The sequence below is a fragment of the Hippocampus comes genome, unplaced genomic scaffold, assembly GCF_001891065.2.
Source record: "Hippocampus comes isolate QL1 unplaced genomic scaffold, H_comes_QL1_v1.1 scaffold132, whole genome shotgun sequence".
Lineage (NCBI taxonomy): Eukaryota > Metazoa > Chordata > Actinopteri > Syngnathiformes > Syngnathidae > Hippocampus > Hippocampus comes.
The window spans coordinates 1,089,999-1,116,206 of NW_017805467.1; the positions used below are offsets into that span (position 1 = coordinate 1,089,999).

Below are 26,208 nucleotides of genomic sequence, written 5' to 3' on the forward strand. Positions count from 1 at the left end.
AACAATTTCCACTGAGTTGTAGTCCCTCCAACACAAGATCTCTGGTGCGTAATACAGATGACTTGGAATTTTGTTTTATGTGTCACAGATCTTGCATTGGAGACTTTGTATCTTGGGTGTCTGGCTCCCAAAAGGGTATCCAGTGCTGGTCGCCCATACAGTATCTTCAAGGTCCTGATGGGCATAGCAAACATTCAGAGAAGTAATTGGTGTACAAACAAGCTAGGAAATAGTACAAAAACAGCAAAGGAAAAAGTAAAAGCATTAGAGAGGAGTGCCGTGAACAGCTGTGGCATGATTCCCACTTTACCTCTCTCGTCACTGCACTACACGTCATTACACTACATGCAAAAGCTAAATAGTATCAGCTGTGCTGCAAGAGTGTTCCTAAATTCTATCGTGGCACACCATGGGAGAGTGTTAATCAAGGCACTTCATCCATGCCTGCTAAATATCCGGTGTATGACAAATTTTATCCATCCATCCATCCATCCATTCGTTTTCTAATCTGTTTATACTCACAAGGGTCGTGGGTGTGCTGGTTGTCAGCCAATGGTAGGGCACGCATAGACAAACAACTATTCACACTCACAATCATACGTATGGACAATTTAGAGTGTTCCATTAGGCTGCCATGCATGCTTTTGGAATGTAGGAGGAAACTGAAGTACCCGGAGAAAACCTACACAGGCACGGAGAGAACATGCACAACTTGACACTGGAATGATACACCTCTGCACTGTGAGGCAGACATACTAACTAGTCACCCACCGCGCCGCCCTGAACCACCAACACCTCATATGAAATGTATTCTCAATACAAGAGACATGACTTAGAGTGGAACCTAATGTATTAAGAGCAACAGGTTAACTATATACACTGCTGGCATAAATGAACAAAAATACATTTGTTATGAAAACGTTTGGACAAATTAAGTGAAATGGGAGCCCTGCTGATCTCTCCCGGCACACGAGTATGTCACAGCACCTTGGCTAGCAATCACTGGGTTAACATATCTCCCTCTGAGTCAAAGACTCTAGGTTCGAAAGACAGCTTTTAGTATGCTGTTTGCATGCTTGCATGCCCCGTGCTTGGTTTTTCTCTGGGTGCTCCAGCTGCTTCCCAAATTCTAAAAAAAAATGTTATCAGCTTAACGGAAGACTTTTAATAGCCTATAGGTGAGACCCTGGGTAAAAATGAGAGTGTAAATGGTTGTTTGTCCGGGTGGATCTGTTTGAGATCAAAACAAAGAAATCACATTATTATGTTTTGGATGCTAGAAAAGCACCACAAAAAAAAAAAAAATTTCTGCGTTTACTGCCACACTACAAGTCCTGACAGCTGCTATAATAAGTGGTTGTATGCACATTTGCCTGGATGGATGAGCCACAGCAAAAACAGCCCACAGCTATTTACACTGACGATTTGGACTTTCTCTCAAGGGCCAAACCATGACGAATGGACAGAGGAGCATGCCTTTACAAGTTACTGTATCATGTTGATGCATGTCGCCAGTGGTGTTCCCAGTTCATACGGCGTTGGCTTCTTCAACCAGAACGCAGCTCTACAGTACAGTTTAACCGCAGTTTTGATTAAGCACTTGACTAACCATAAAGCCTTGTTGGCAACGGTTGAGCGGCTGGCAGAAAGGAGAGATGCTGTAATGAGGTTCACGAGGTGAGAGTCGCTCGCCTGAAATGTGATTCCTCTGGCCGTGTTGAACAAGAGTCGGCTCAAATCACCTCATTTCACACGTTAGCTCTTGTGCTTGCGCAGGAGAGAAGCATTTCCATCCTGCCGGCACTCTGCTAACTCACAGCAGAAAAATGTTAAACACGGGGGGAAAAAAGCCAAGTTGATTTGGTGAGAGGGGAAATATTGGCCTGTTTTAAATGCAAAGCTAAAGAACGGAGGTGGAAATGGAAATGCAACCATTTTCCACTCATATGAAACAGAGCACATCAAGAGCCAATCAGGCACAAGAATAGCATGAGCTTTCTTTTCAAAGGGAAGGGGGTAGAAATGGAAAGAAAAATGGTTATGATTTGTCATGTGCTGGATGCCAAGAAAAATAGTGTAGCAGTTTTCCCTCCTACTCATTTTTCTCCCATATTCAACCGGGCCGCATGCTGCTGGTAGACATTTACCACATCAAGGGCCCATTCAAGTTTCTATCACTCGCGAGGGGGGGAAAAGGGGAGGACTGCATTAAAGTAACCCCTTTAAAACAATAAAAAGTGGGCAGAGAGGGGCTGTGATGCTACATTACTCCTGTGTGGTCTCTAGCTCTTGCCCCCCGCCCCCCCCCCACTCCACTCTCTTTCCCCCTTTCTCTCTGTCTCCCGCTCTCTCTCTCTCTCTCTCTCTCTCTCTCTCTCTCTCTCTCTCTCTCTCAGGTTCCTCCCTCTCTCACATTCTGTCCAAGCCTATGAGCTGGTGAGGGCCCTTCCTTACTACACACCCAGCGGGGCTTTAAAAAGCCAGGTCTCACTCTCCATGCACTTCTGCCGTTTTGGTTTTGGTGTTTTCTTCCGAAAACCGGTTGTGTCCAGCATCTTCAGCCTCCAGGTCACATCACACCAGGGATGCAGACGCCACATCGCTGGCTCCGGAATCTCCCACTCATTCTTCTGGGAACTGTGTTGCTGGCAGAAGATTGGGCTGCTGTGGAAAGCCAAGGTGAGCAGTCAACATGAATACGAGTGGTCCCTGTGGTTAGGCTATTTCTAGCACTGTGTGTGCAGATGCAGGTATACTCAACATGTTAATGTGTGCGAGGACAGACTGTCCCTCAGAGCGGAATCCACAAACTCAGGTGTGTAAGCAGAGAGAGAAGTCAGCAATCCTGCACATGGATAAAAGTGGTGTGGAGCACATTTTTCCCCTCGTCTACCAATTTATGGACAGTGGAGGGATGTTAACTGTTTGTATTTCTGTTTGGTACCCGTGTCTCTTAATGGACAGAAAATATTGTGGCTTCATGATTGTTTTAGTTTAATTGTGTTCAAATTGGAGGTGGGTCGGTTAAATATAGCTCGGCCATTCGATGCGTTAAATAGTAAACTAGACTAGACAGGAAAAGCAAAACCTTCTGACATTGTGTTACTATCCATTAGCATGATTAATACAAGCACGTATCATATTCTTGGTCATCTTCACAGTCCTGTACGAACATGAAAGAGAACCAGCCTACTGGGATGCCCAGGCCAAGTCGACACTGGATGCTGCGTTGAAACTCCGCCCTCGGGAGCACCAGGCCAAAAATATAATCTTGTTCATCGGAGATGGTATACTTTTTTTTTTTTTTGTCATAATTTTTGGAATGTATTGTATCAAAAGAAGCGAATGCAGTCTAGGTCAAGGATAAATTCAAAATACAGTATGACAAACTGTAAAAAAGTACAGTTCCATTTTGAATGGAGGACAATGTGTTTGTGTGGGTAGTCGAGAAGTACTCCTTTCCGTTGGACTGAGTGGATTTGGATGGAATAAGAGGGCCATGTGTGTTTGTTCAACAGGAAAATTACTGCCTGGACCAACCACTTGGAACAGATTGTATGAATCTGAGTGAGGTTCATCCCAGTACCCCTGATTAATTTCAATAAATATGGCTCTGGGTGGAGTGAATCAAATGGTAATGATCAAAGTATGACAACACTTGGCCATTGTACCAACCAAACAAAAACGGATATGGATTTCTCCTATGGTCAGATAGACTGTACGTTTCAGTTCAGTGAAAATATCTATCTAAAACATCTGGCAAAATGAGTATTTCTCAGGTCAGATGTCACTGATGATCGACACAAGAGCCTGGCTCACATTCAGTGTTGTAGTAAATTCCATATGTATTTATTTGATGGGGTTGAGACTCAGGGCTTTCAAGTTCTTCCACATTAAAACCATCCAAGCATGTCTTTATGGATCTTGCCTTTTGCACTGAGAAACAGTCATGCTTGACCAGAAAAAGCCTTTTCCCAAAATGATATTTAATCAAGAGTTGAAGAGGTTCTCAACATTTCTTTAATCTGGAAAGTCGAGTTCACAGTCCCATTCTTAGAATAAATATAGTTAAATATTCACCCCTTTGAAGCTCATTATATATCTACCAGAATAACCAGCAGTTTGTTTAAAAAAAAAAAAGGAAAATGTTGTCGTTATGTTGAGTCTAAACGCTGAACTAAACCTTGATATCCAGGATTATTTTTATCAGGGGGACAGACAGTGTAAATGCATCATGACATTGTGTGACATTTTACCCATTATATAAATCAGGGATGAGGACCTCTTTGCAGCAAAGGTGTAGGATGTGGAGTGACAATTCAAGTGGCAATGCCGATTAGTGCAGCGATGGTTGTCAGATTGGGTCTGTAAGACTGGAGAAAAAAAGTTCCATCAAAAAAAACAAAAAACAGTTTATTTACCGTAGAATTCCACTCACACACACGCATGCACGCACACACACACACACGCACACACACACACACGCACACACACACACACGCACACACACACACACACACACACGCGCGCGCGCGACAGTGGATCAGACGTCCCACATGGCTGCTAAAAGGCAAGATTGAATGTAAACTAGAAGCTGTAGTGTCCATTGACGAAAAAAGGTTCACTTCTCCCATCCCATGTAAATCCACTTCAATTCCAAGCGCCTGACTCTCAGTTCCAAATACACATCCGCCGACACTCCTCTCTCATCATCTTTAGTTCCACCAGCCATCCATCCAGCTGCACCAACACAGACTGTACAAAAGGGCCAACCTCTCCGCTGAACAAAACGGTGCTATGAAAAATGCTTTGCGAGTGGGTTGAAAAACTCAATTTTGGCCCGATTGAGACTGCATTTTGGTATTCCCACTACTAGACCCTGTTTTAAATCAAACCATTCCTGGTTGATGGTTGATGAGTTAACTTTGGTCCACCAGTACCACTATTGATTTCACTTTTGTAGTAATGCTACATGGGTAAAGTCCAATAGTTGACCTAAAAGACAACTAAAACAAACACTGTTTACTACAATTTATATATGGATCAGATACACAACTAGGAGATGGACCTTCTTTTTTTTTTTCTGACAAAAGACCACCGTTTCGGTGAGTAGGTCTTGGAAAAGACTGGATGCAAACCTTTGCAACAACTGCATTGAGTCATAATATTTTTGCATTCTTCTTTTGTGGCGCTTTTCCAGACTACCACCGTAACCTGCTACAGTTGTCGTTTGCTTCCCTTCAGTCCTTTCTTTCTTTTTGTCTTTGTCTTGCATCATCTGCTCTTTACTTCATGAGGTCGTATACAAAGTGTACATTGTGATACCTCCCTTCCTGCTTTCTGTCGGTTATTGCTGATGTCACGAACAGATGTTAGTGTCTTTCTTTACAGCCCTCACAATGTTTCTACCATAATGTAGCATAGCAACATCTGTTACTCTGTACACCAGTGGTTTCTTTGGAAAATCTAAATGATTGTCTAACTATGGCAATATTTATGCAATGGCTCTGATTTTCCGTCTTCTCTCATCTTCACAATTGCCTATTTTTCCATCCTTCAACAGCTCTAGCTTTTTTGTTTTCTTGTTGGTTCCACCTCTATCAAGTATAAATGTTAGTTTCGTCTTTGTCTTGTCTTATAGGCAAAACTCGAATGCAAAAGTGAGCATGGACATTGTTTGAGTAATCATTGTAATAATACTGTGTACAAATGGACAAGAAACCAAACAAGTCAGTCATATGAAAATAGGTGGAGTTAAAGAAACTATCTTTCAAGTTAGATTTATTTTTTAATCCAATCCAGCAGTAAATACTTGAAAATAGAAGCTAAAATGTTGATCTCTCATCTCAGATTATTATTGTTATTATTATTGTTTTTTTAAATGTCAAAGCCCAAATGTTTTCAGGCTACAGCAAAATTAAAAGAATTAGCTTCCGCATTCCAATACTTTTGAAGGTGAATGTTTTAATAACATAAAATTTTAAAAATGCCTCCACCATATCCACGAACCGAGTGAGGATAAGCAGTACAGCGAATATATGGATGGATGGAATACTGTACTTGTTTAAGAAAAAATAGCTACAACTAGCAAACACAAGCTTAACATAAGCTAACGGTTTGCTGCTAACCTATGCTGGACAGTAAGTTCTGTGATGTTGCACAGCAGTAACTTTGCACATGTTGACACATGAGTTATTCTTTCAACAGTGGTCTTAATACTTGCCAAGCACTGCTCTGTCTGAAAACCACTGACTTAAATGTGAAGGTCCATTTACACTTTTAGTTGATGTTAATGGCAATGACTTTGTTTACTTGGAAGATGGTCAAATCCTCTTTTTACCTCAATTTGACAGGAATAGTCCTTCTCCAAACAAACATTTTTTTTCTTTTCAAACAAGGACGAAAATGTCTGGTTTGGATTTTGAATGCTTGATAATTGAGAGACCTTTGGAAACTTTCAAGGGTCAGTAAGGTCATGAATTGACAAGAATATACAAAAGAATAATAAACCTACCATGCTTCTGTCTTTCACAAAGTCTTCAAAGTGTTTCATCAATAGATGTAAATAATACCCAAAACGGAAGATTAAAGGGCATGTTCAAAATGATTATTTGATCATATTTGTTATTTTAATAACTATTTTATAATACACTGCAAAATGTTATTTTTAAACAGAGAAGATGAAGCTTGGACTTTGAGTTGCCTGCTTCCTCACAAACCACATTTTCCTGTTTGTGATCTTTGATTCTTTTAGCTTGTTTGCATCATTCAAATATCCTCAGATAAATTATCTAAATTGTTGTGCCTCTGGTTTTTGTTGTTGTTTTTTTGTTGTTTTCGTAATACACTGTGTTTTTTTCTTTTTTCTTTTTTTTTTTCAATTTACCCATGTCGTTACAAGTGGAAATTCAGTTCGGGAAGTTCAACAAAATCAAACTGCAACTAACCTGTCAGTCACTGTCTTCCAGGAATGGGCGTGTCCACTGTGTCAGCAGCTCGAATTCTGGAAGGTCAAATGCAGGGCAATGCAGGGGAGGAGACAGTACTGGCCATGGACACTTTTCCATATGTGGCACTTTCTAAGGTGACAACATGTTAACACTACGTACTTAATAGATGCAGTATTATCAGAATAATATTTTCCCCCTGTCATATACTGAATTTAATTTCATTCATACCCAGTGACACTCTAACTGAAGCTGAACATTATAATTTTTGTTAAGACAGCTCTTGACTTGGATTACATGACATTCAGTTGGTGACCACTTCATTTTCTGTTTAATCACAACGTGGGAGACGGGGGTCCAATATTCAGTATACAGTACATACACCACAGGAAGCTCAGTTGTTAGTGTGTCTGTGTGTAACCTTTTTAAATGGTTTAATCTCTTTACGTGATGCCTTCTCACTAAGACTTTTGGCCCTAAAACCTTGGTAGTCAATGGTTTAAGTCAAAATGCTGTCATTGTGGCAAAACAAGAAAAAAAAAACGCTTAAGGTGGGATCAAAGTTGAATCCAACATCTCTTTAATTATGATAATCATAGAGAGAAGGAAAGCTTAAAGCTGTACTCTCGACGTTAAATACAGTCTTTTTTTTCATGTGCTAGGTCTAGTCTGTCTTTCTCAGAAATATTCTCTACATCTTTTGAAACGGGGAAATAACACCAAGATCATTTCAAAGCAAGAGTACATTGTATGTGCCAGCACTAATACAACCATAGTATGCTGACTTGCAGTTCGGCACCCCCAAATTCACCTATTCGCCATTTATTTCTTTCGTTTCTATGGGGGAGTGAGGGGTGTCAATCATGTTTTTTCGTGGAGAACGCTTTTTGGCGGTATGTCCCCACTTAGTCAAGTTTTTGGGGGGGTTAATTAAAATAAATTATTATGTAATAGAATTCAATGGCTGTCAATTATTTGGGATTTTTCACTATTTCCGCACCGGCCTGGTTCCTATCCCCAGTGAATAGTGGCCGTCCACTGCACTTTGATCAATATTGCATTTGTGAATGAAGAATTAAACAGAATAGTTCACCAAATAAGTGCCACGCCATGTTGGGCAAGATCATTTTCAGCTGAAGAACGTAGGTAACGCTGAAGCGCAAGAAGCACCTTCCCTGCTCATATCGCAGGCTATTGAAATGTGTCGGCCGAAAGATCATTGAGACCAATGGACTTAACGCTCCTGCTGCGTTTGTTTGTCCAGAAATGCAATTGCGTTGCAGTACTAGGTTAATTTGACCCATTATTGAAAGTGTATCACACATATAATAAAAAAAAAAAAATAGCCTAATTATTAACTCCATTAGTCAATTTTCATGAATGTTTGTAGTTCATTGAGCTACTGCACTTATGACTGAAAAAAATATTTTTCAGCGGGTCAGTTTGACCCGCAACCTAACAGGACAGTTAAATATTTGATCCTGTATACACCATGTCTGAGATAGAAAACAGGTAGTAAAAGAGTAAAAGAATAGTACATCAACTTCTTCACGTGAAAGAGATCGACAAAAAGAAATCCAGATTGGCTCACAACTCAGTACATGTGGGTGAGGATGTTTATGATCATAGTTTGTGACATAGCTTTTGTACTTAATGTACTTACGTAATGAAATTGAATGTGTAGCTTGTAATGGTTGAATATTTACAAACCATGTTCTTTTTTTAGTCATTACTAGCAACAGTGATTGGTGAACATATGTCAGATTCTCGCAAACTCACACAAAGACAGAGAGGTGGCGGCCCCTGACAGCGAGTAGATCTTATGTTTTGGTCAGGAGCTGCTGACAAAAAATATATGCACAGTTGAAATATAGAAGAAAATTTGACATCTTGGATTTAGTTCAACTTAAAAAAAAAAGAAACACAAGATCGGGTTACTTTTGGGTTTTGTAGCAAAAAATAAATAAATAAATAAAATAAAATGGGAAAGTTGACAGACATTTGTCCTACCTTTATACCCGCACATCACATTCTGAGATTCTGTCTTTACCAAGAAAATCTCACCTCTCTTAGCATTCTTATCATTTGTTACATTGACAAGTGTCAGTGTTATACTGTTTTTATTTCTTTATTTTTTCCATTTTTAGCAACTGTTTTTCTTCTCACCAGACCTACAGTGTAGACAAGCAAGTGGCAGACAGTGCTAGCACAGCTACGGCCTACCACTGTGGAGTGAAAGCTAATGCCAAAACCGTTGGACTTAGCGGCAATGCAGTGGCCTATGAATGCAACACCACCTTCGGCAATGAGGTCTACTCCGTGCTGCGACGTGCAAAAGCCAAAGGTAAAAGGGTCAGCAAATTCAAGTGATCCTTATCTGTCGAATAAGATTTATAAAACAATCATCTGATAAGCGTGTTACTGGACTAACAATGGTTATAGTTCAAAGTTCAGAATGGGCCCAAAAGATCCTTTTGCATTGCTTGGCAAAGGTTTGCAGGGCTAATAAACATAAGTTTTCATGATATGATGAATGATGCTTAAAGAAATTTATTCAGATCAAACGTATTCATCAGTTCTTAATTACGGTTGCATTTCTATTTAAAAGTAGAACATTAATGCACAGGATGCAGCAGGAACAATTACAAAGATATAAATTGGTCTTCACTTGTATCAAAGAAACAAGGATATGCTTTAGCGTGAGTGTAAAACTTTTCTTTGTCCTCGTGGTCTTATGCAAGACTTAAACCGGTGTTATCGGTGCTAATTTTAGCAATCAGATGTGGGCAATTCCCCATTCAACAATTTGAAAGATAAAATTGCCTTCAAATGCAATAAAGTAGAATGTTGCAGTTGGTAACCCTTGTGCTGCAATTTCTACGATGTTTGTAACACATGGGTTACCCCATATGTTACAATTTCTACAATTTTTGTAGATTTTTGCGTATTGTCATCTTTAAATCAAAGACACAGCATAAAAAGTGTGTGATATGAAATATTCCAATTCATGTTTTATTTATATAGATTTATATTTATGTTTTGGTCATAGCACAATACCGCTTTTATTGTCCATAGAGGGCAAAAATACAAAGAAAAAAATAAGAACAATATGTGTATGTATAGCACTGATGCCACTGAACATGTCGAGTGGTTGAAAGTGAAATAAATATTCAGGAATAATACTTTTACAATTTTTGTAAAATTGTATGTTGCGTTATATAAACTTATTTAGATCGACTGCAGCACATGGGGTAATTACTAAAGATTAAAAAAAAAAAAAACGTAAAACGTGGCAACCTTGCAGGTCATGTTAGATATTACCAGCAGTCTGATTGAGAATAAATGTTGTTTTACATTTTTTGAATGTTAACAAATCATGACTTGTCTTCGCTGTCCAGGTAAATCCGTTGGTATCGTGACCACCACTCGAGTCCAGCACGCATCACCAGCTGCCGCTTATGCCCACTCGGTCAGCCGCAGCTGGTACAGCGATGCAGATCTTCCCAGTAGCGCACGCCATCAAGGGTGTGTGGACATCGCCACCCAACTAGTGACCAACGTTGACATTGATGTGAGATTATTTCTGTTATTTTATTTATTTATTTTTTTTAATACTGATGAAGATTGTACCATTTTGTTTTTTTGCCCCCAAAATGATAAGCCATTGTTTTGAATTTGTGGAATTGCATCGGAGGAAGGTGGGCATCTGCCCCAGAGTAAAAATGATTGGCTGGTGACCATTCCAGGGTGTACCCCACCTTTTGCCCACAGTCAGTTGAACATAATTTGCTGTGGACAATTGATGGAATGATGGAGGCACTAGCATAATTACTCTTTGCCGATATATGTTGATTTTTCATCACTTTCACCTTGTAGAAAAGACTTTGTATAAAGTCGTCTGCTTTTTTTTTTTTTTTTTTTATGGCTGGATTTTCCTACTGTGTCATGAGTGCGCAAGGACTTTGCTCTGGTTTAATGATCAAGAACACTGACAGAGTAGATGTGCAGAAACATATCGCATTGTCATAATGACGTATGAACAGGGAGTTTAATGTTTAGCATAGGTTCGGGTTGTTATTAAATTCTTGGGTTGTTGGTACTCTTGACGTAATAAGATTTGAACTTACGTACTTATGCACAGTCTTCAGGCATCTTACATGCTCAGTTGACAGCTTTGTCTTTCAGCTGATCCAAAGCCAGTGTAGAACAGCTGCTTAGTGGTCTTTTTCCAGTCAAGGCATCCAATTGGCTCAGCTGACCCCTTCAACATACTACTTTGACTAACATCATCCAGCAAGCCTTAGTCAAGGGCCACCAGCGTGCCAATTCCCATGTCTTTCTTGACAAATTACAAGCCACTTTTTGGTGTTGCTTTCTTTGCCGTTGGTTTTCCAAGCATGAGCGGACAGTTGAAGGGCAAGAAGCCATGTTGCCAAATATCAAACATACTGTTTAACGTTTCTTTTTTTGACGAAGTCAGTTAATCCTGTATGGCTAGGGTCGACACCCAACGGCTGTCATTGGCATCTTTTACGCAGAGTTTTTGTAATAGTGCCATAAACATGAAGCTGACATCGTTCTGCCTCATTCATTTATGCAGGTTATCCATGAACACAAGAAAATTCACATCCCTGTATGTTATTTTATGGAGCATTTTGTGATGGGGAAATAACAGCATCAGTCGTCTTAACACATTATTTTTTTTAATTCAACAAACAATGGTGCATTGCTATGACGGTGTAAAGAGGCAACTATTGAACCAATGTAGCACATAATATAATGACTCTTGGTGTCCCTTTAAGGTGATCTTGGGAGGAGGGAGGATGTATATGACACCAAAAGGCACTTCGGACCCTGAGTATCCAACCTCCAACTCTCGCAAGGGGGACCGCCAAGACCGGAGGAACCTTATTGATGTCTGGTTGAAGGCTAAACCAGTAGGGTCATTTAAAATGGCTTTTAAAAACACAACTAGTCCTTTGTATGACACTTAAGGACATTACACAAGGTAGATAATGTCAATGCTTTGTCTTATGTGTACACTAATGTGTCTTTCAGACCAAGAATTCACACTATGTTTGGCACAGGAAGGAGTTTGACGAAATAAACGTTGAAACTACTGATCGGCTCATGGGTGGGTAACCTTTAACTTGCAATGGAAATAAGACAGGCAAGCAGGCAAAAAGCTTGAAAAGTTGACCTTCTGCACTCCAACATTTGCACATCTGTTCTCAGGCTACCTAGTTATTGAGAGACAGAACTCCCATCTTATCTTGTGTTGTGAACCTTTGTAGCGTTCAGAAACAACACATCAACTTTCATCTTAACAGCTATATGGAGTCATCAAAGTGTAACATTGTAAATTGATAGCTGTGTGTCATTAAGTCCTGACAACGGTGATAGGAACCCAGGGCACGTTTCTTGTTTTGCCAATGCACCGTGCGACATGTTGTCGCCTTCTGTTTGGCCAAATGAACAAAAGTCTTAACTACTTTGAAAGCGTTTTTATGATGACATTGATGAAAACGCTCAGTATTCATTTATTCTTTATTAAAGTGTAAAGTATTAAAGTCATTCATTACAAAGGTCTGGAAGCTCATGTTTGCCATGTTGTTACATCACCATTTCTGGTAACTCCACTCTGTACTTTGCATTTGTACAAGCACTTATCCACCACTATTTATAGATGCATTGGTTGTTGGCGCTCAGTGCAGGTCGCAAGTACTTCAGTGTTCATTTCCAGCCATTTCAGATTCTAGAACTCTATGGGGAATACCATAAGCCAAATGTTTTCTTATTTTCGGTGTTCTGCTACCAGTTCAGGGTGAACCCCGCCTAATGCCTGAAGTCAGCTGGGATAGGCTCCAGCACGCCTGCAACCCTCGTGAAGATTAAGTGGTTCAGATAAAATGGCTGGATGGATCTTCCTATTTCCATCATAGTGCTACACAATGTAATTAAAAGTCTCACCTTCCTTGCCTGTGAACAACTTGGCATTTGCAGCCAACACTGCCAAAGTCACCTGTGAACAATTAAGTTTACAACATGTTTTTCATAGCAGTCTCTCTAGTTTCTCAAACTTTTGTTTCTACTACCACAACTTTTTGGGTATTGAAAAAAATGTATACAGTATATCTATCTATCTATCTATCTATCTATCTATCTATCTATAGATGTGTGTGTGTGTGTGTTTGTGTGTGTGTGTGTGTGTGTGTGTGTGTGTGTGTGTGTGTGCCTTTTTAATCAAAGATCTGTGTATTCCATTTGGAATTCTGCTTACTTTTGTTGTATCATTCTTTTATTCATGTAAAATGTGCGCATATAAATGCAACTCCAAACAGCTTCTATAATCTCACCTTTTTGGTTCCAGGTTTGTTTGAGCCAAAGGACATGAGATTTGAAGTTTTCCGAAACACCACCCGGGATCCCTCTATTGTGGAGATGACGGAGAAAGCCATTCAAATCCTGAGCAAGAATCCAAAAGGCTATTTTCTGTTTGTAGAAGATGAGTACTTGATATGAGCAGTAGAAAAAGGAAGTGGCATGATAATAAATGTGTAACTTTTGTTAATGAAATACCTGTATAGATAAATAGAATGCATCGTGCTACCCATAAATCCTGAGAAATATCTCATCAATTAATGAATGTTCTCTTGTTTCCCATTACGAGGAAGAATTGATCACGGACACCACGATGGCATTGCCAAACTTGCACTAACAGAGGCTGTGATGTTTGACCGAGCAATTGATCGCGCTTCGCAGCTCACCAGAGAATCTGATACATTGACCGTCGTCACAGCTGACCACTCTCACGTCTTCACTTTTGGTGGCAATACACCCCGAGGAAATCCAATCTTTGGTATGAATCATTTAAATTCATGTTCTGTTTGACTAGTGTATTATTATTGCTATTCATCACATTTTTGTTTTATGATTTGCGACCCAGGTCTTGCACCAAAAAAAGCAGATGACCAAATGCCTTTCACCAGCATCCTGTACGCCAACGGCCCTGGTTATGTGCACATAAATGGAACCAGAGGGAACATCACGATGGTGGATTACTGTAAGGACATGATAATAACTTTCAGATGCCAAACCTGTCTGAGTTTGGGTGTATTGATTTAATTATAGCTTGCTTTTAATCACTAGGAAGCAAAACTTCAAGGATAATATTTATAGGATTCTCCGAGCCGTGCTTTGTTTTGTTTTAAACTCTTCTGTGTAAATGTACAGTATGTGTATCTATCAAAAAAACTATTTGTATTTCTTTGTGGAACACTACACACACTGAAGCAGCTCTTCCTTCTTCTTCTCTGCACCATTTGACTCAGTCATTGCATGACATACTTGGTGTGTGTTACTTTTTCTTGGGATGAATTCGTTTTATAAGCCCTCAATGGAACAGTCGTTAAAACCTTCTGTCTTAACACATCTGGTACCTTAGTGAATGTGTCAAGACAATTGAGGGATTCATTTTTAAAATAGATAGTATTTGTCTTGAGAACCCTCATATTCATGCTGTTTATTCTGATAAAGGTACGATTTTTATTACATATTATAAGTTGACATATTTGATAGAACACATTACAAATGTAGTACAGTAGCCCTATGAAAATACTTTTTATATGCTGATTGGATTGATTTCCTGAATATTGGTTCTGCAGTCCACAGATGCAAAGACAGCTGTTCATGGGTGTTTAAAAATAGACCCAGTGTCCAAAAGGCCGCAAGTTAGTTTTTGCGGACTGGCATACCGATAAGGACTTGTTTAGCGAACGAGTAGCCCTGGAAAGAATCATACTCACAACTGTCAAACGAGACTCGCAATCACAGTCCAAAAGCTAAACAATTAATTATCTTATTGGCAAAAGCAAGATTGCGACCCAATGCCTGAAGATTTATGCTGTTTCTGCGTGTGCTTTGTGGTTTCATCTCCACCCTACTCATTTGATTTGCAGATGACGAGGAGTACATGCAGCAGGCCGCCGTCCCTCTTGATGCTGAGACACATGGTGGCGAGGACGTGGCCATTTACGCTAAAGGCCCCATGGCTCACCTCTTCCATGGGGTCAAAGAACAGAACTATGTGGCTCATGTTATGGCCTACGCAGCCTGTTTGGAACCCTACACAGACTGTCCCCCTCCACCTCATTCCCACACATCCACCGCGTGTGCGAACACACCCTCAAACCTAATATTTGGACTAATTGGCCTCATCTGGTTCTCCAGATGACAGCCACACACAAACTATACACATGCGGCAATTCACACAGCTATAATAATGCAAGTACATAGTATCCTTGCAGCAGGGAATAATTAAAGTAAATGTTTTTTGAGCCATCTCGTTTTGAAATTCAAGCAACATTTAGACATTGTGAAAATATGCAAACAAGAACAAGCGTTGGAATATGTAAAGCCTAGGAGGATTTTTTTTTCAAGCAATATTCTCATAAGATGTGCTGGTAAAGTTTCTGTCCTATTCTCGTCATTATGATTATTTACACATGAATCTGAAGCTGACACACCAAGAATAACTTGAAGGCAACAAGGAGGCTGAAGGATCATTGACCAGTTTTGTTGATGCACATGTTGACACTGAATGAAGGGCTGGACTCTGAACCGGAGGCCATCTTGCCATGCCAAGCTGTAATACCGGTAGACCTTAAGAATTTATAATGGTACTGTATGTCTTTCCAGGTATTTAGGATTTTTTTTTTTTTTTTAAGCAATGGGGTCAAATCTGGATTTCATGGGCATCACAGTTTTTTTTTTTTTTTGTCTGAGTTGACGTCACCAATCTATTTTAATTGTCCGTGAATGTATTTTATATGCAAAATGTATTTTTATACACTGTTTTTGCAGAATGTCTGATATAAGAAATAAACAATATTAATGCTACCTTAATGACAGTATTCATTTTATTCCTTGAGTTTGTATCTTCTTTTATCATTGTTCTTTCATAATATTCAAGTACTTGAGTATGTTATTTAAGGAATTGGCTTTCAGCTTTCCACTACTAGTAATATGAAATTTCAGTGATGTCAGATAATGTTTTAGTTGGTTGATTGTTGTGAATATATGCATATAAATAAATGCATTTTTTTAATTACACCTGATATAGTGTACTTGGTTGAGACTTCTTGGGACTCTTAACAACCAAAAATATACACATACCTTTGGTCACACCGTAAGTAATTTCTCATGGCCAATGTTCATTCTGTCTGTCCCCAAGTTTAAAGTCCCTGTCAGATGACAATAAAAATGTCTTGTAAATTTGACACACCACAAAGAAGAGTGTCGTTAGCAACCCTGGCACATTTCAATGATAAAACTTTTTTTTTTAAAATCAGCAAATGCATGGACAGTTGTGAAAAATCGTACGGCAACTGTCACGAAAAGTATTTGTCGGGGCCTGGAAATAGACTGGCCGTCCGGGACGCTCCCCATATTTCCCAATTGTCACCACAACCATGGCTAAGTGTCTACAGGGGGAATGGTCTTCAACCAGTGTCCCAAAGGCAGCAGGTGACAATATTAGCCACTTGGCCGCGGTTGTCCAATGGCATGCAGATCTTGTGGGGGCGGAGCATCTATTGCTGGACAAGCAAGTTTCCCGCTATCGTGGCCATGCCCTTCCCCCAAAAAATCAGTACAACTGAAATGGTGAAAATGAGTGAACGCTCACAATATTTTTCTCAGCCTATGCACCTGTTTTCAACAATTATCTTGCATCTTACATTTATCATGTATTTACTTTGTGAAAACAAATTCACTTTACAGCATCTTTAATGAAATATAGTACATTTTTCTTGCCCGCTCCAGGAAACTGGCCATAAAGTAATCTACTAGAGATTTAAAACTCTACTGCTATGAACATCATGAGCATACAATATAATGATTGACAGTGTAAATAAGATAAATAAGATAATAGCCCACTGGAACGCCATTAACACACCCAATGTCAAGTGTTACTGTACTCACACAACTGATTGTATTTGCGTGTGGAGGGCGTAAATATCACATATCAGTAAGCATCAAAAACATCTGTTGTATTCTATTCACATTTTTCTGGTCAGGAAGCTGCAGTAATATAAAACCGATGTGAACTATACCCAATGTAAGACCAAGTACCTCACTGATTTAGCGCCCCTACAACTGGTCCTTGTCTATGCCTTCTTTTTTTTTTTTTTTTGCCTGTTGTAAAAGGTATGTGCCCTTTGTTCCTTAACTGCGACTATAAATGCATAAAGGTCTGTTTTCCCCCTGTGCATTATTTTCAAACTCAGTTCAGTCAAGAGCATGGCTGGGAAGCGCATGTACGTTTTGTGTGGATTACTGATTTTCATTTCAATCCAAAGGACTGTCTCTGTTTACGGTAAAGTTTTATCACACATTTTATGACAATACATGACAGGTGACTATTTCTATCTCCAGGACGTTATACAGACTTTCCAGTCAAAGAGTTGGCACAAAATTATTCTTCATTGTTTTTAATTATTGGAATCTTCCAAGTCCACATCTGGATGATACTCACTCGCTGTTTCTTTCCTCTGTAAAGAGGAAGAGCTCCATGCCAGCTACTGGAACAACAAAGGGAAGCAAGCTCTTCATACTGCTCTCAACATTCAGCCTAATCTCCACCAAGCCAAGAACACCATCCTCTTCCTTGGGGACGGTGAGTTGAGGGAAGACATTATCTTCCTAATTAAACAGCCTCTTTAAATTAGTAAGGTAATTATACGCCACTGGTTCATGGCAGTGAAAGTTTAATCACTGTGGTAGTAAAGCTCTCAAACGAAGTGATCAAATTCGTGAACTAAATGGCACAAGGAAGGTATTATGGCAGAGGTGATGACTTCTGACTTGTTTGTCAAACTGCCTCGAGGGGAAAAAAATGTTCACAAATATTTTGACAGCAAAGGTGTTTTCTGTCTTTGATGGCACATATTTTGTATGAGTGCGTTCTGATGACCTTGTACAGAACAGAAACATTGGGGTCAATGTTATCAGTACTCCATAGAAATCTCGTAGGATCTTTAAAATGTATTGTCCCGATTCTATCCACTTGGGTCTCCATTAAGGGGCAATTAGAGGTTAAATGCTTATCCTACTTCTTCTTCCTATCTAATCTCAAATTGTGCAATATATGTGACTCTTAATGTTCATCTCTATCTGTTTATTCGATGAGCCAAGGTCAATAATTTACAACTTAACTCAATTCAGATTTATTGAAGAGTTCATGTGTGCATTTACAACATAGCATCAGATTTACACATACATGCTGAGAGACATTATTTGGATTTTTATCAGTGGCTGTTGATCACATTTAACCATTCCATGAAAGTCGTATTCTTGAAAACAAGCATGGGAATTAATCCAACAAGTCCAACAATACTGCCCCATAGAAGGCACAATAATATTGGAGCTTCGTGGGGTTACTAAAGAGCTATGGCAATCTTGTGGTATGGTTTTCGATGTTACTGAACTAACATTCAGGTTTCCCACCCAATTCTAGGTATGGGAGTAACAACAGTTACTGCTGCCCGCATTCTCAAAGGCCAAAAGGCAGGACGGTCTGGAGAAGAGACCAGTCTGGTCATGGATACCTTCCCTCACCTGGCATTGTCGAAGGTCAGCACACTCATTGTAACTCAGATTACAAATCACTATGATGTTGATTTGGAACAGATGTATTTATATTCAGGTATAGTTCTCACAAAGACACACACAAAAAATAAGTGAAGCTAAAGCATGAAGCAAACCAACATAGTCTTTGCGCAAGCAAACAGAAATCAGAAGCAACAAAATAAGCCATAAAAATGAAAGACTGCATTCAAACTGAAAGAACAATATGTCACTCAATCCAGAGACAAAGAATGAATTTTAGGGAGGTAAATATAAATGTATGGAGTTTGCATGTTCTCCCCAGGCCTGTGTGGGTTTTCTGCGGGTACTCCGGTTTCCTCCCACATTCCAAAAACATGCATGGCAGGCTGATTGAACACTCGAAATTGTCCCTAGGTGTGAGTGTGAGCGTGGATGGTTGTTCGTCTCTGTGTGCTCTGAGATTGGCTTGCAACCGGTTCGGGGTGTCCCCCAAGACAGCTGGGATATGCTTCAGCACTCCCCGCGACCCTTGTGAGGATAAGCGGATCGGAAAATTGATGGATGGATGGATTTGACCTATAGCAGGCTGTGCATTTTTCATGCAAATGATGTAGTAACACTTTTCACTTAATGATAAAATTGTTGAAGCACTTTAGTCCTTATATATTGCATGACTGATACTTGTTGTTGCTCACCATCAGAAACTGATCAAGTCTCCGTGACCTGACTTTGTGATTAGACAACATTGCACTTTGATTAAGTTGACAGTTAAGAGATATTTGCATTTGATTTGATATGTGAACAAACGAACATGACTACTCTGACAGAAGAAAGCGTACAAGATGTGAATGTGTGAGTGTGTGTGTGTGTGTGTGTGTGTGTGTGTGTGTGTGTGTGTGTGTGTGTGTGTGTGTGTGTGTGTGTGTGTGTGTGTGAACGTAATACATCATGGTTATTGTTGTAATTCTTAGCTGCAGCAACATTAGTGGTAAAGGTCAGTAGCACAAGGGTTTTTGAGGGAGTGGGTGACCCTCGTCATGGCTGTGCCGATGAGGAGGTGAAGCTGGTCTTGAAGGAGGAGGAGGAAGATGTGGTGGCCTTTGAGGGGAGGAAGAGAATCGAGCAGGAAGCAGCAATAACCAGACCGGTAGAGATGGGTGTCAGTCTGCCGTACTGTAGACAGTTGGATTATGCATAATGATGAGACCTAAAATCGCTCTCACTGCTCATTTATTAGTATTCCATTAGGGGAAACAAAAAAATATTCGGCCTTCGGTTGCACACACCTGCGGTCTCTCCATCTTAAATTCTTGTGCTGAATTTCGTGCTGAATTTCATTATCTACTGCAAATACTGTAAAGTTGAAGTACTATGGGCATTTTTTAGAGATGTGAAAATATCATACAAGATACCATTTGAAATGTCACTATCGGTTGAACTTGCTTTGCAAAAGCAACATGACGATGTGATGATTTTGTTGTTACGTTCTACCTTGCAGACATACAATGTAGACCAACAAATGCCAGATAGTGCTGGTACAGCCACTGCATACCTATGTGGAGTGAAAGCCAACTATGGCACGCTGGGAGTCACTGCTGCCACTCCAAGGTACAATTGCAGTGCCACCTATGGGAATGAAGTCAAATCTGTGCTTTATCGAGCCAAGCAAGCAGGTAACATTAGTTTTCGCTAAATCAATCTAATTCAAATGCACCATGTTTAAACTGCACCAAATCCCCTCACTGCAAGTTCCATATTGGAAATTTAGAACCATGCTCCTAAACATTATGATACACAATATATTTATGACATAACACCGATGGCAGAGACGGGCTATTCATTTTGTACCTCGGCCTTCACTGGGGACTTAGCTGACTTAATCCACCTCTTAACACCATCACTGTCACGGAACGATTGTAAAAACCATCAATATGCAAAAATGCAATCTAACAGCCCACAAGTGTCCCACATAATCGTCTCATAAATGTTTATGATAACGTGACATAAACACATAAACCGCCAGATGTAAAGGTCATTAAATGTATTCAACTGCACAAATTGCAAAAGGTTTGTTTTTCTTGAAAAAAAACTTGACTCACTGTGACCAACCAATCAAAGGATGGAAAAATGCTGACTTTATTGTGTCGAGGGCAAATTTTAAATCAGATTAGTTTAAATCTATTTGCACCCCCCCCCCCCCCCCACCAAAAAAAAAATCTAAAATCCGGATACATTAGCTAAGGTAAGCAGCCCAGCCGAGAGTTATGTTACAAATTGAAGAAAATGCACTTTTGGGAATATATTTAAAAGATCATGGAATTCAGGTTGTAAATGTAGGTTGGTGCTTCTGATGTATTTTTGCCCAGTGCAGAAGGCATTGCTGGCTACAATAACCCACCACTGCCGAACGGGATAGTGGTACACTTGCATGAATTAGGTGCACGTAGCATGGGTGCAGTTCCCAATCAGTGACTGTGTCAAATGTCTAGTGTTAGAGTTTCGTTACTACCATTGATTTAAAAGTATTCAAGTATCGTTGACATCTGGCATCCACTGTGCGGCATATCAGCAAACCATCAAAAAAGGGAAGACGAAGAAAACGACGCCACATTTACACTGTATGTGTGGCCGTGTTTCAGTTTTTATGAGGCGGCAGATGGAAACTAAAACCAATATAATTACCCTGTATGCAGAAAACGCAAGAAAATAATTGCTGCACAGGCAACACGTCAGATCTTTTGAGTCATCGCGCCACCCAAAATTGCACACACATGCAAGGCTGTTAGATACAGACGTACTGTAAAATTAAATATGTCGCTCTCATCTTGGTAATTTTAGTTGCATTTTGTGGGGTCTTGCTTTCATACTGTAGAATATATTTTTGCGTATTGCTGTTTGCAATTTTAGATGTGTGAAAAACTTCGGAGGGTTGATTCATATATATATATATATATATATATTGTATTCAAAATAAAACTTTCTGGCGTGATAATTTGGGTTGTTTAATTGTGATTATCATCCTTATAGAGTAATACCTTCCATCTTGCAGGTGATTGACTTGTGCAAAAATTTCAAATGAGTGTTTCTAAAATTGTACTGTGATGCAGGTGACACAAACTAAAAATGGCTGGGGAAGGGGGGCCGGGGGATGGCGGTGCACTGTGCAGTAAAAGGAGGATGTGGCAACTAACGGGGCCCGGGCCCATTCATAACAGGGCGCCTTGTGGCAAGTGCTGTCAACTTAGACTTTGTGATTCTCTCTTTTTTGACAAGGGGCTCCATATAACGGAATCAACAGCAGAGTACAAAATCTTGACGGGACATGCAATGGAACACAACAATCAACTAATGCTAGGGGCTACTGCTATTTTATTCATTCATTCATTCATTTTCCGAACCGCTTGATCCTCACTAGGGTCGCGGGGGGTGCTGGAGCCTATCCCAGCTGTCTTCGGGCAGCAGGCGGGGGACACCCTGAATCGGTTGCCAGCCAATCGCAGGGCACACAGAGACGAATAACCATCCACGCTCACATTCACACCTAGGGACAATTTAGAGTGCTCAAACAGCCTGCCATGCATGTTTTTGGAATGTGGGAGGAAACCGGAGAACCCGGAGAAAACCCACGCAGGCCCCGGGGAGAACATGCAAAATCCACACAGGGAGGCCGGAGCTGGAATTGAACCCGGTACCTCTGCACTGTGAAGTCGACGTGCTAACCACTGGACTACCGGGCCGCCCACTGCTATTTTAATAATACTGTATTTGTCATGCTCAATGTAAGTTGGCTATTTGATTGACATATCAGACGAAATGGCGTATCAGAGGGGAAAAAAAGGCTACAGAAGCTGATAATTGTTTTATTGAGTATACGCAGCGACATCTTCACATGACCATGACTTTTTTTTTCATTTCAGGGAAATCAGTTGGGATAGTCACTACCACCCGTGTTCAGCATGCCTCTCCAGGCGCATCATACGCTCACACCGCCAACCGAGGTTGGTACGCTGACTCGGATCTCTCCCCCGAGGCTGTTGCGAACGGCTGTCGAGACATTGCATACCAGCTTGTTCACAACATTGAGATCAATGTAAGTTTTACAGCAGAGAACATTATTTCATTTCAAAGGTCTCTAGTATTTACCACTGCACGTTCTTCATCATCATTTACCTCAAGAAAACACTAATGCTGCTAAAACTGCTTATGTGTCATTTCAAGGTCATACTTGGTGGTGGTCGAGAGTACATGTTTCCCAGAGACATGCAAGACCCAGAATATCCCAGCGTTAAAGGAGATCGAAATGATGGACAAAACCTTATTGTGGAGTGGCTCAAGAATAAAAAGGTGAGAGGAGTATTTCACAAGTGTGTACACTTCTGTGGAATAATCCGTGCAACGTCCACGGCAATTCAAATTTTCTTAGCATTATTTACCAGACAATCCGCAACTTCTGTAATGGGTTTATTTATGTACTTTTCATGGTCAACAGAAGGCTAAGTATGTTTGGAACAAAAAACAATTTGATGATGTCAATCCTGCCAAAACAGACTTCCTTATGGGTAAGTACGGTTACAAAACATCAGGCTTGCATTGTGCACTTTTGTCGATGATTCTTTTATTACACCATTCAAACTTGCCATTCAAACAGCTGCCGCCTTGCTTTAAGTAGTACTATTCTCACTGTCTTTAGGTCTTTTCGAGCCCAAGGACTGTCGCTATGAGATAGAGCGCAATCCGTTAAGCGACCCATCCTTAACTGAGATGACCGAGAAAGCCATCAAGATTCTGAGCAGAAACCCAAAGGGATATTTCCTTTTCGTGGAAGATAAGTAGAATTTTTTTGACATCAGATACAACCACAAACTTTACATTTCATACATATCAATGTTATATATGGGACACATTTGATATTAGTAAACATATTATTCCAGAAAGCTTTTTACAACCTGACCATTTACCGGTATTTCTTTTTTTCTTGTTTTCAAGAAAAACAGGTAGAAATGTCACATAATTTGATTTGTCCGGCTCAACATTGCTCACTTTTTATACACGAAAAAAAATCTGCTTTAACACATACTTTGTGTTATATTTTTCATCTGTAAGTTGGTTATCAACAGCTAGTTACATTTTGTCTCAGGACAATTATGATTTATCCAACAAGACCATTGAGTCTGTATTTTGTGCATGCATTATTTGAAATGCCATTTTTAATTTGTCATTTGTCATTTGAAAAGTCATTTGTCTTTGAAATTCAAGGGGGAGAATAGATCACGGCCACCATGCCGGCAGGGCCATAAGATCTCTCACTGAAGCTATTGAATTTGACCGAGCCATCGGGCGAGCAGCCGAACTTACAAATGAGCTGGACACGTTGACTATAGTCACTGCAGACCACTCACACGTCTTCTCGATTGGTGGACATTCAGCCAGAGGAAACCCTATTTTAGGTGATGCTTTTGCACCGTACAGTTTTTGAGTGGGAGAAACATCTTTCTGATACTTGTTTATCATGTGATCTACAGGGGTATCGCGCGGAATCGCTGATGACAAAAAGCGCTTTACTCTCGCTGGATATGCAAATGGACCGGGATACCAGTTTTTCAATGGAACTCGTCCAGATGTAAATGAGACCATTGCAAGTAAGTGGACTGCCAGCAGGCCTTTTAGAGAGCACAAAGTAATATAGTAGCTCCACCTTGTGGAGTAACATGTGGCTCCCTGGATCAGTGTTTCCCAACTTTTATTGAGCCAAAGCGCCTATGTCAAATGATAAAAATCTCACAGCACACCACCAAACCAAATGTCACAAAAAGTATCAATTGTGCATGGAACAATTATGATCGATCAATTTACAGGAAGCCATGACTTATTCTGTTCACAATGTCATACGTAGAGGCTCAAATGTATACATAGAGAATATACACACAACTTAAGTGGTATGCACCATTCCTCCTTTCCTCTAAATTAAATTCAAATCTGCAAACACATCTATTCTTCCGTACTTCAATTGTGTCCTTGGTGCATGTTATGCCATCAGTCCAATCTACGTGTATGTTGTGATTTATCATTGAGGTCGAGACTAAAAAGTCTTTACGTGTCTCAGAAACATCTGGAGGCCATTCAATCTAATCCACTATTTGTTTCTTCTTCAGTGGGTAAAGAGTATCGTCAACAGGCTACAGTCCCTCTGGACTCAGAGACTCACGGCATCGAGGATGTGGCTATATATGCCAAAGGTCCAATGTCCCACCTCTTCCATGGGGTCCAGGAACAGAACTACATTGCCCATGTAATGGCTTACGCAGCTTGTCTGCCGCCTTATGAGGACTGCAAACTCAACCATCCTAACCATGCTGCATCCGTCTACCCGAGCCTGCTACTCCTCCTCATTGGCCTAACTATTTTCTCCGTCTCCTCATCATAATTGGGCCTGACATCACTTGTTGTTCCAACAATATTATGGTTGGGCTTCTGCCGAGTGGCAAAAGCCACTAGCACTGCCATTTAAGTAATTTGTATTTATTGACCTTAAAATGATTGTTTGTTGCAGATTCAAATTTGATGTTCAATGTGGCCTAACGCCATTGCCTTCAGTACATTTTTTCAAGCAATGTTGTAATAACTTCTTCACATATTTTTAATAAATATTAAATTATATTACATTCATCCATCTATCCATTCTACCGGAGGTGACTTCAGGCATGAGGTAGGTACACCCTGGACTGAGACCAATCGAAGGCAAAATGTAGAGAAACAACCATTTGCATTCAAATTCACACCAAAGGACAGTTTAAAACAGGGGTCAACAACCTATTAAAACTGAGAGCTACTTCTTTGTCACTGATTAATTGAAGGTTTTATACACACTTTTGAAATAAACAGATTTGCCAAAATTACCTTTATTATATGTTATTATGAATAATTAATGATATTCATCTACAGCATTTAGATCGCGCGCGTGTGTGTGTGTGTGTGTGTGTGTGTGTGTGTGTGTGTGCGCGAGTGCTTTTAGGCATGAGGTAGGTACACCCTGGACTGAGACCAATCGAAGGCAAAATGTAGAGAAACAACCATTTGCATTCAAATTCACACCAAAGGACAGTTTAAAACAGGGGTCAACAACCTATTAAAACTGAGAGCTACTTCTTTGTCACTGATTAATTGAAGGTTTTATACACACTTTTGAAATAAACAGATTTGCCAAAATTACCTTTATTATATGTTATTATGAATAATTAATGATATTCATCTACAGCATTTAGATCGCGCGCGTGTGTGTGTGTGTGTGTGTGTGTGTGTGTTTTTGATTTCTCACAATAATTGTCAACAATGATTTAAGATGGAAACCAGGTAAATAGCAATATGCAGCACTGGAGAAAACCCACACAAGCTAGTGGAGAACGTCCCAAATTCCCATTGGAGCCCAGATTCAACCCCCCAACCGCAGAAGTGGGAGATGGAAGTGTTAACCAATTGATCGCCGTGCTGCCATTGCAGACTTTTGTAAATGGCATGCCATTCACTTCCGAGCAGGGGGGAATCACAATGAAGGCGAAGGATAAAATGACTGGAGGTCATAAATAGAGACCACCACAGCACTGCCATTATAGTTTTAACAGTTTTAGCGGCTGCTGATTGATGTACTACTACTGAT

The 26,208-nt window shown here is 40.1% G+C and overlaps 2 protein-coding genes across 2 annotated transcripts; both read left to right on the forward strand.

The window, feature by feature from the left end:
* The first annotated feature begins 2,391 nt into the window (after nucleotides 1-2,391).
* Nucleotides 2,392-15,851, forward strand: alpi.1 (alkaline phosphatase, intestinal, tandem duplicate 1). The gene is made up of 11 exons (XM_019875482.1): nucleotides 2,392-2,679; nucleotides 3,162-3,287; nucleotides 6,969-7,084; nucleotides 9,117-9,291; nucleotides 10,346-10,518; nucleotides 11,750-11,884; nucleotides 12,006-12,081; nucleotides 13,318-13,452; nucleotides 13,615-13,806; nucleotides 13,894-14,010; nucleotides 14,906-15,851. Exons 1-11 carry the CDS (start codon nucleotides 2,586-2,588, stop codon nucleotides 15,178-15,180), a joined length of 1,614 nt encoding a protein of 537 aa, XP_019731041.1. The 5' UTR covers nucleotides 2,392-2,585; the 3' UTR covers nucleotides 15,181-15,851.
* A 1,343-nt stretch (nucleotides 15,852-17,194) lies between these two features.
* LOC109518946 (alkaline phosphatase-like) lies at nucleotides 17,195-25,453 on the forward strand. The gene is made up of 11 exons (XM_019875137.1): nucleotides 17,195-17,322; nucleotides 17,506-17,622; nucleotides 18,463-18,578; nucleotides 20,053-20,227; nucleotides 22,472-22,644; nucleotides 22,773-22,898; nucleotides 23,044-23,113; nucleotides 23,245-23,379; nucleotides 23,810-24,001; nucleotides 24,077-24,193; nucleotides 24,707-25,453. The coding sequence occupies exons 1-11, from the start codon at nucleotides 17,247-17,249 to the stop codon at nucleotides 24,976-24,978; spliced, it is 1,569 nt and encodes a 522-aa protein (XP_019730696.1). The 5' UTR covers nucleotides 17,195-17,246; the 3' UTR covers nucleotides 24,979-25,453.
* The last annotated feature ends 755 nt before the right edge of the window (nucleotides 25,454-26,208 follow it).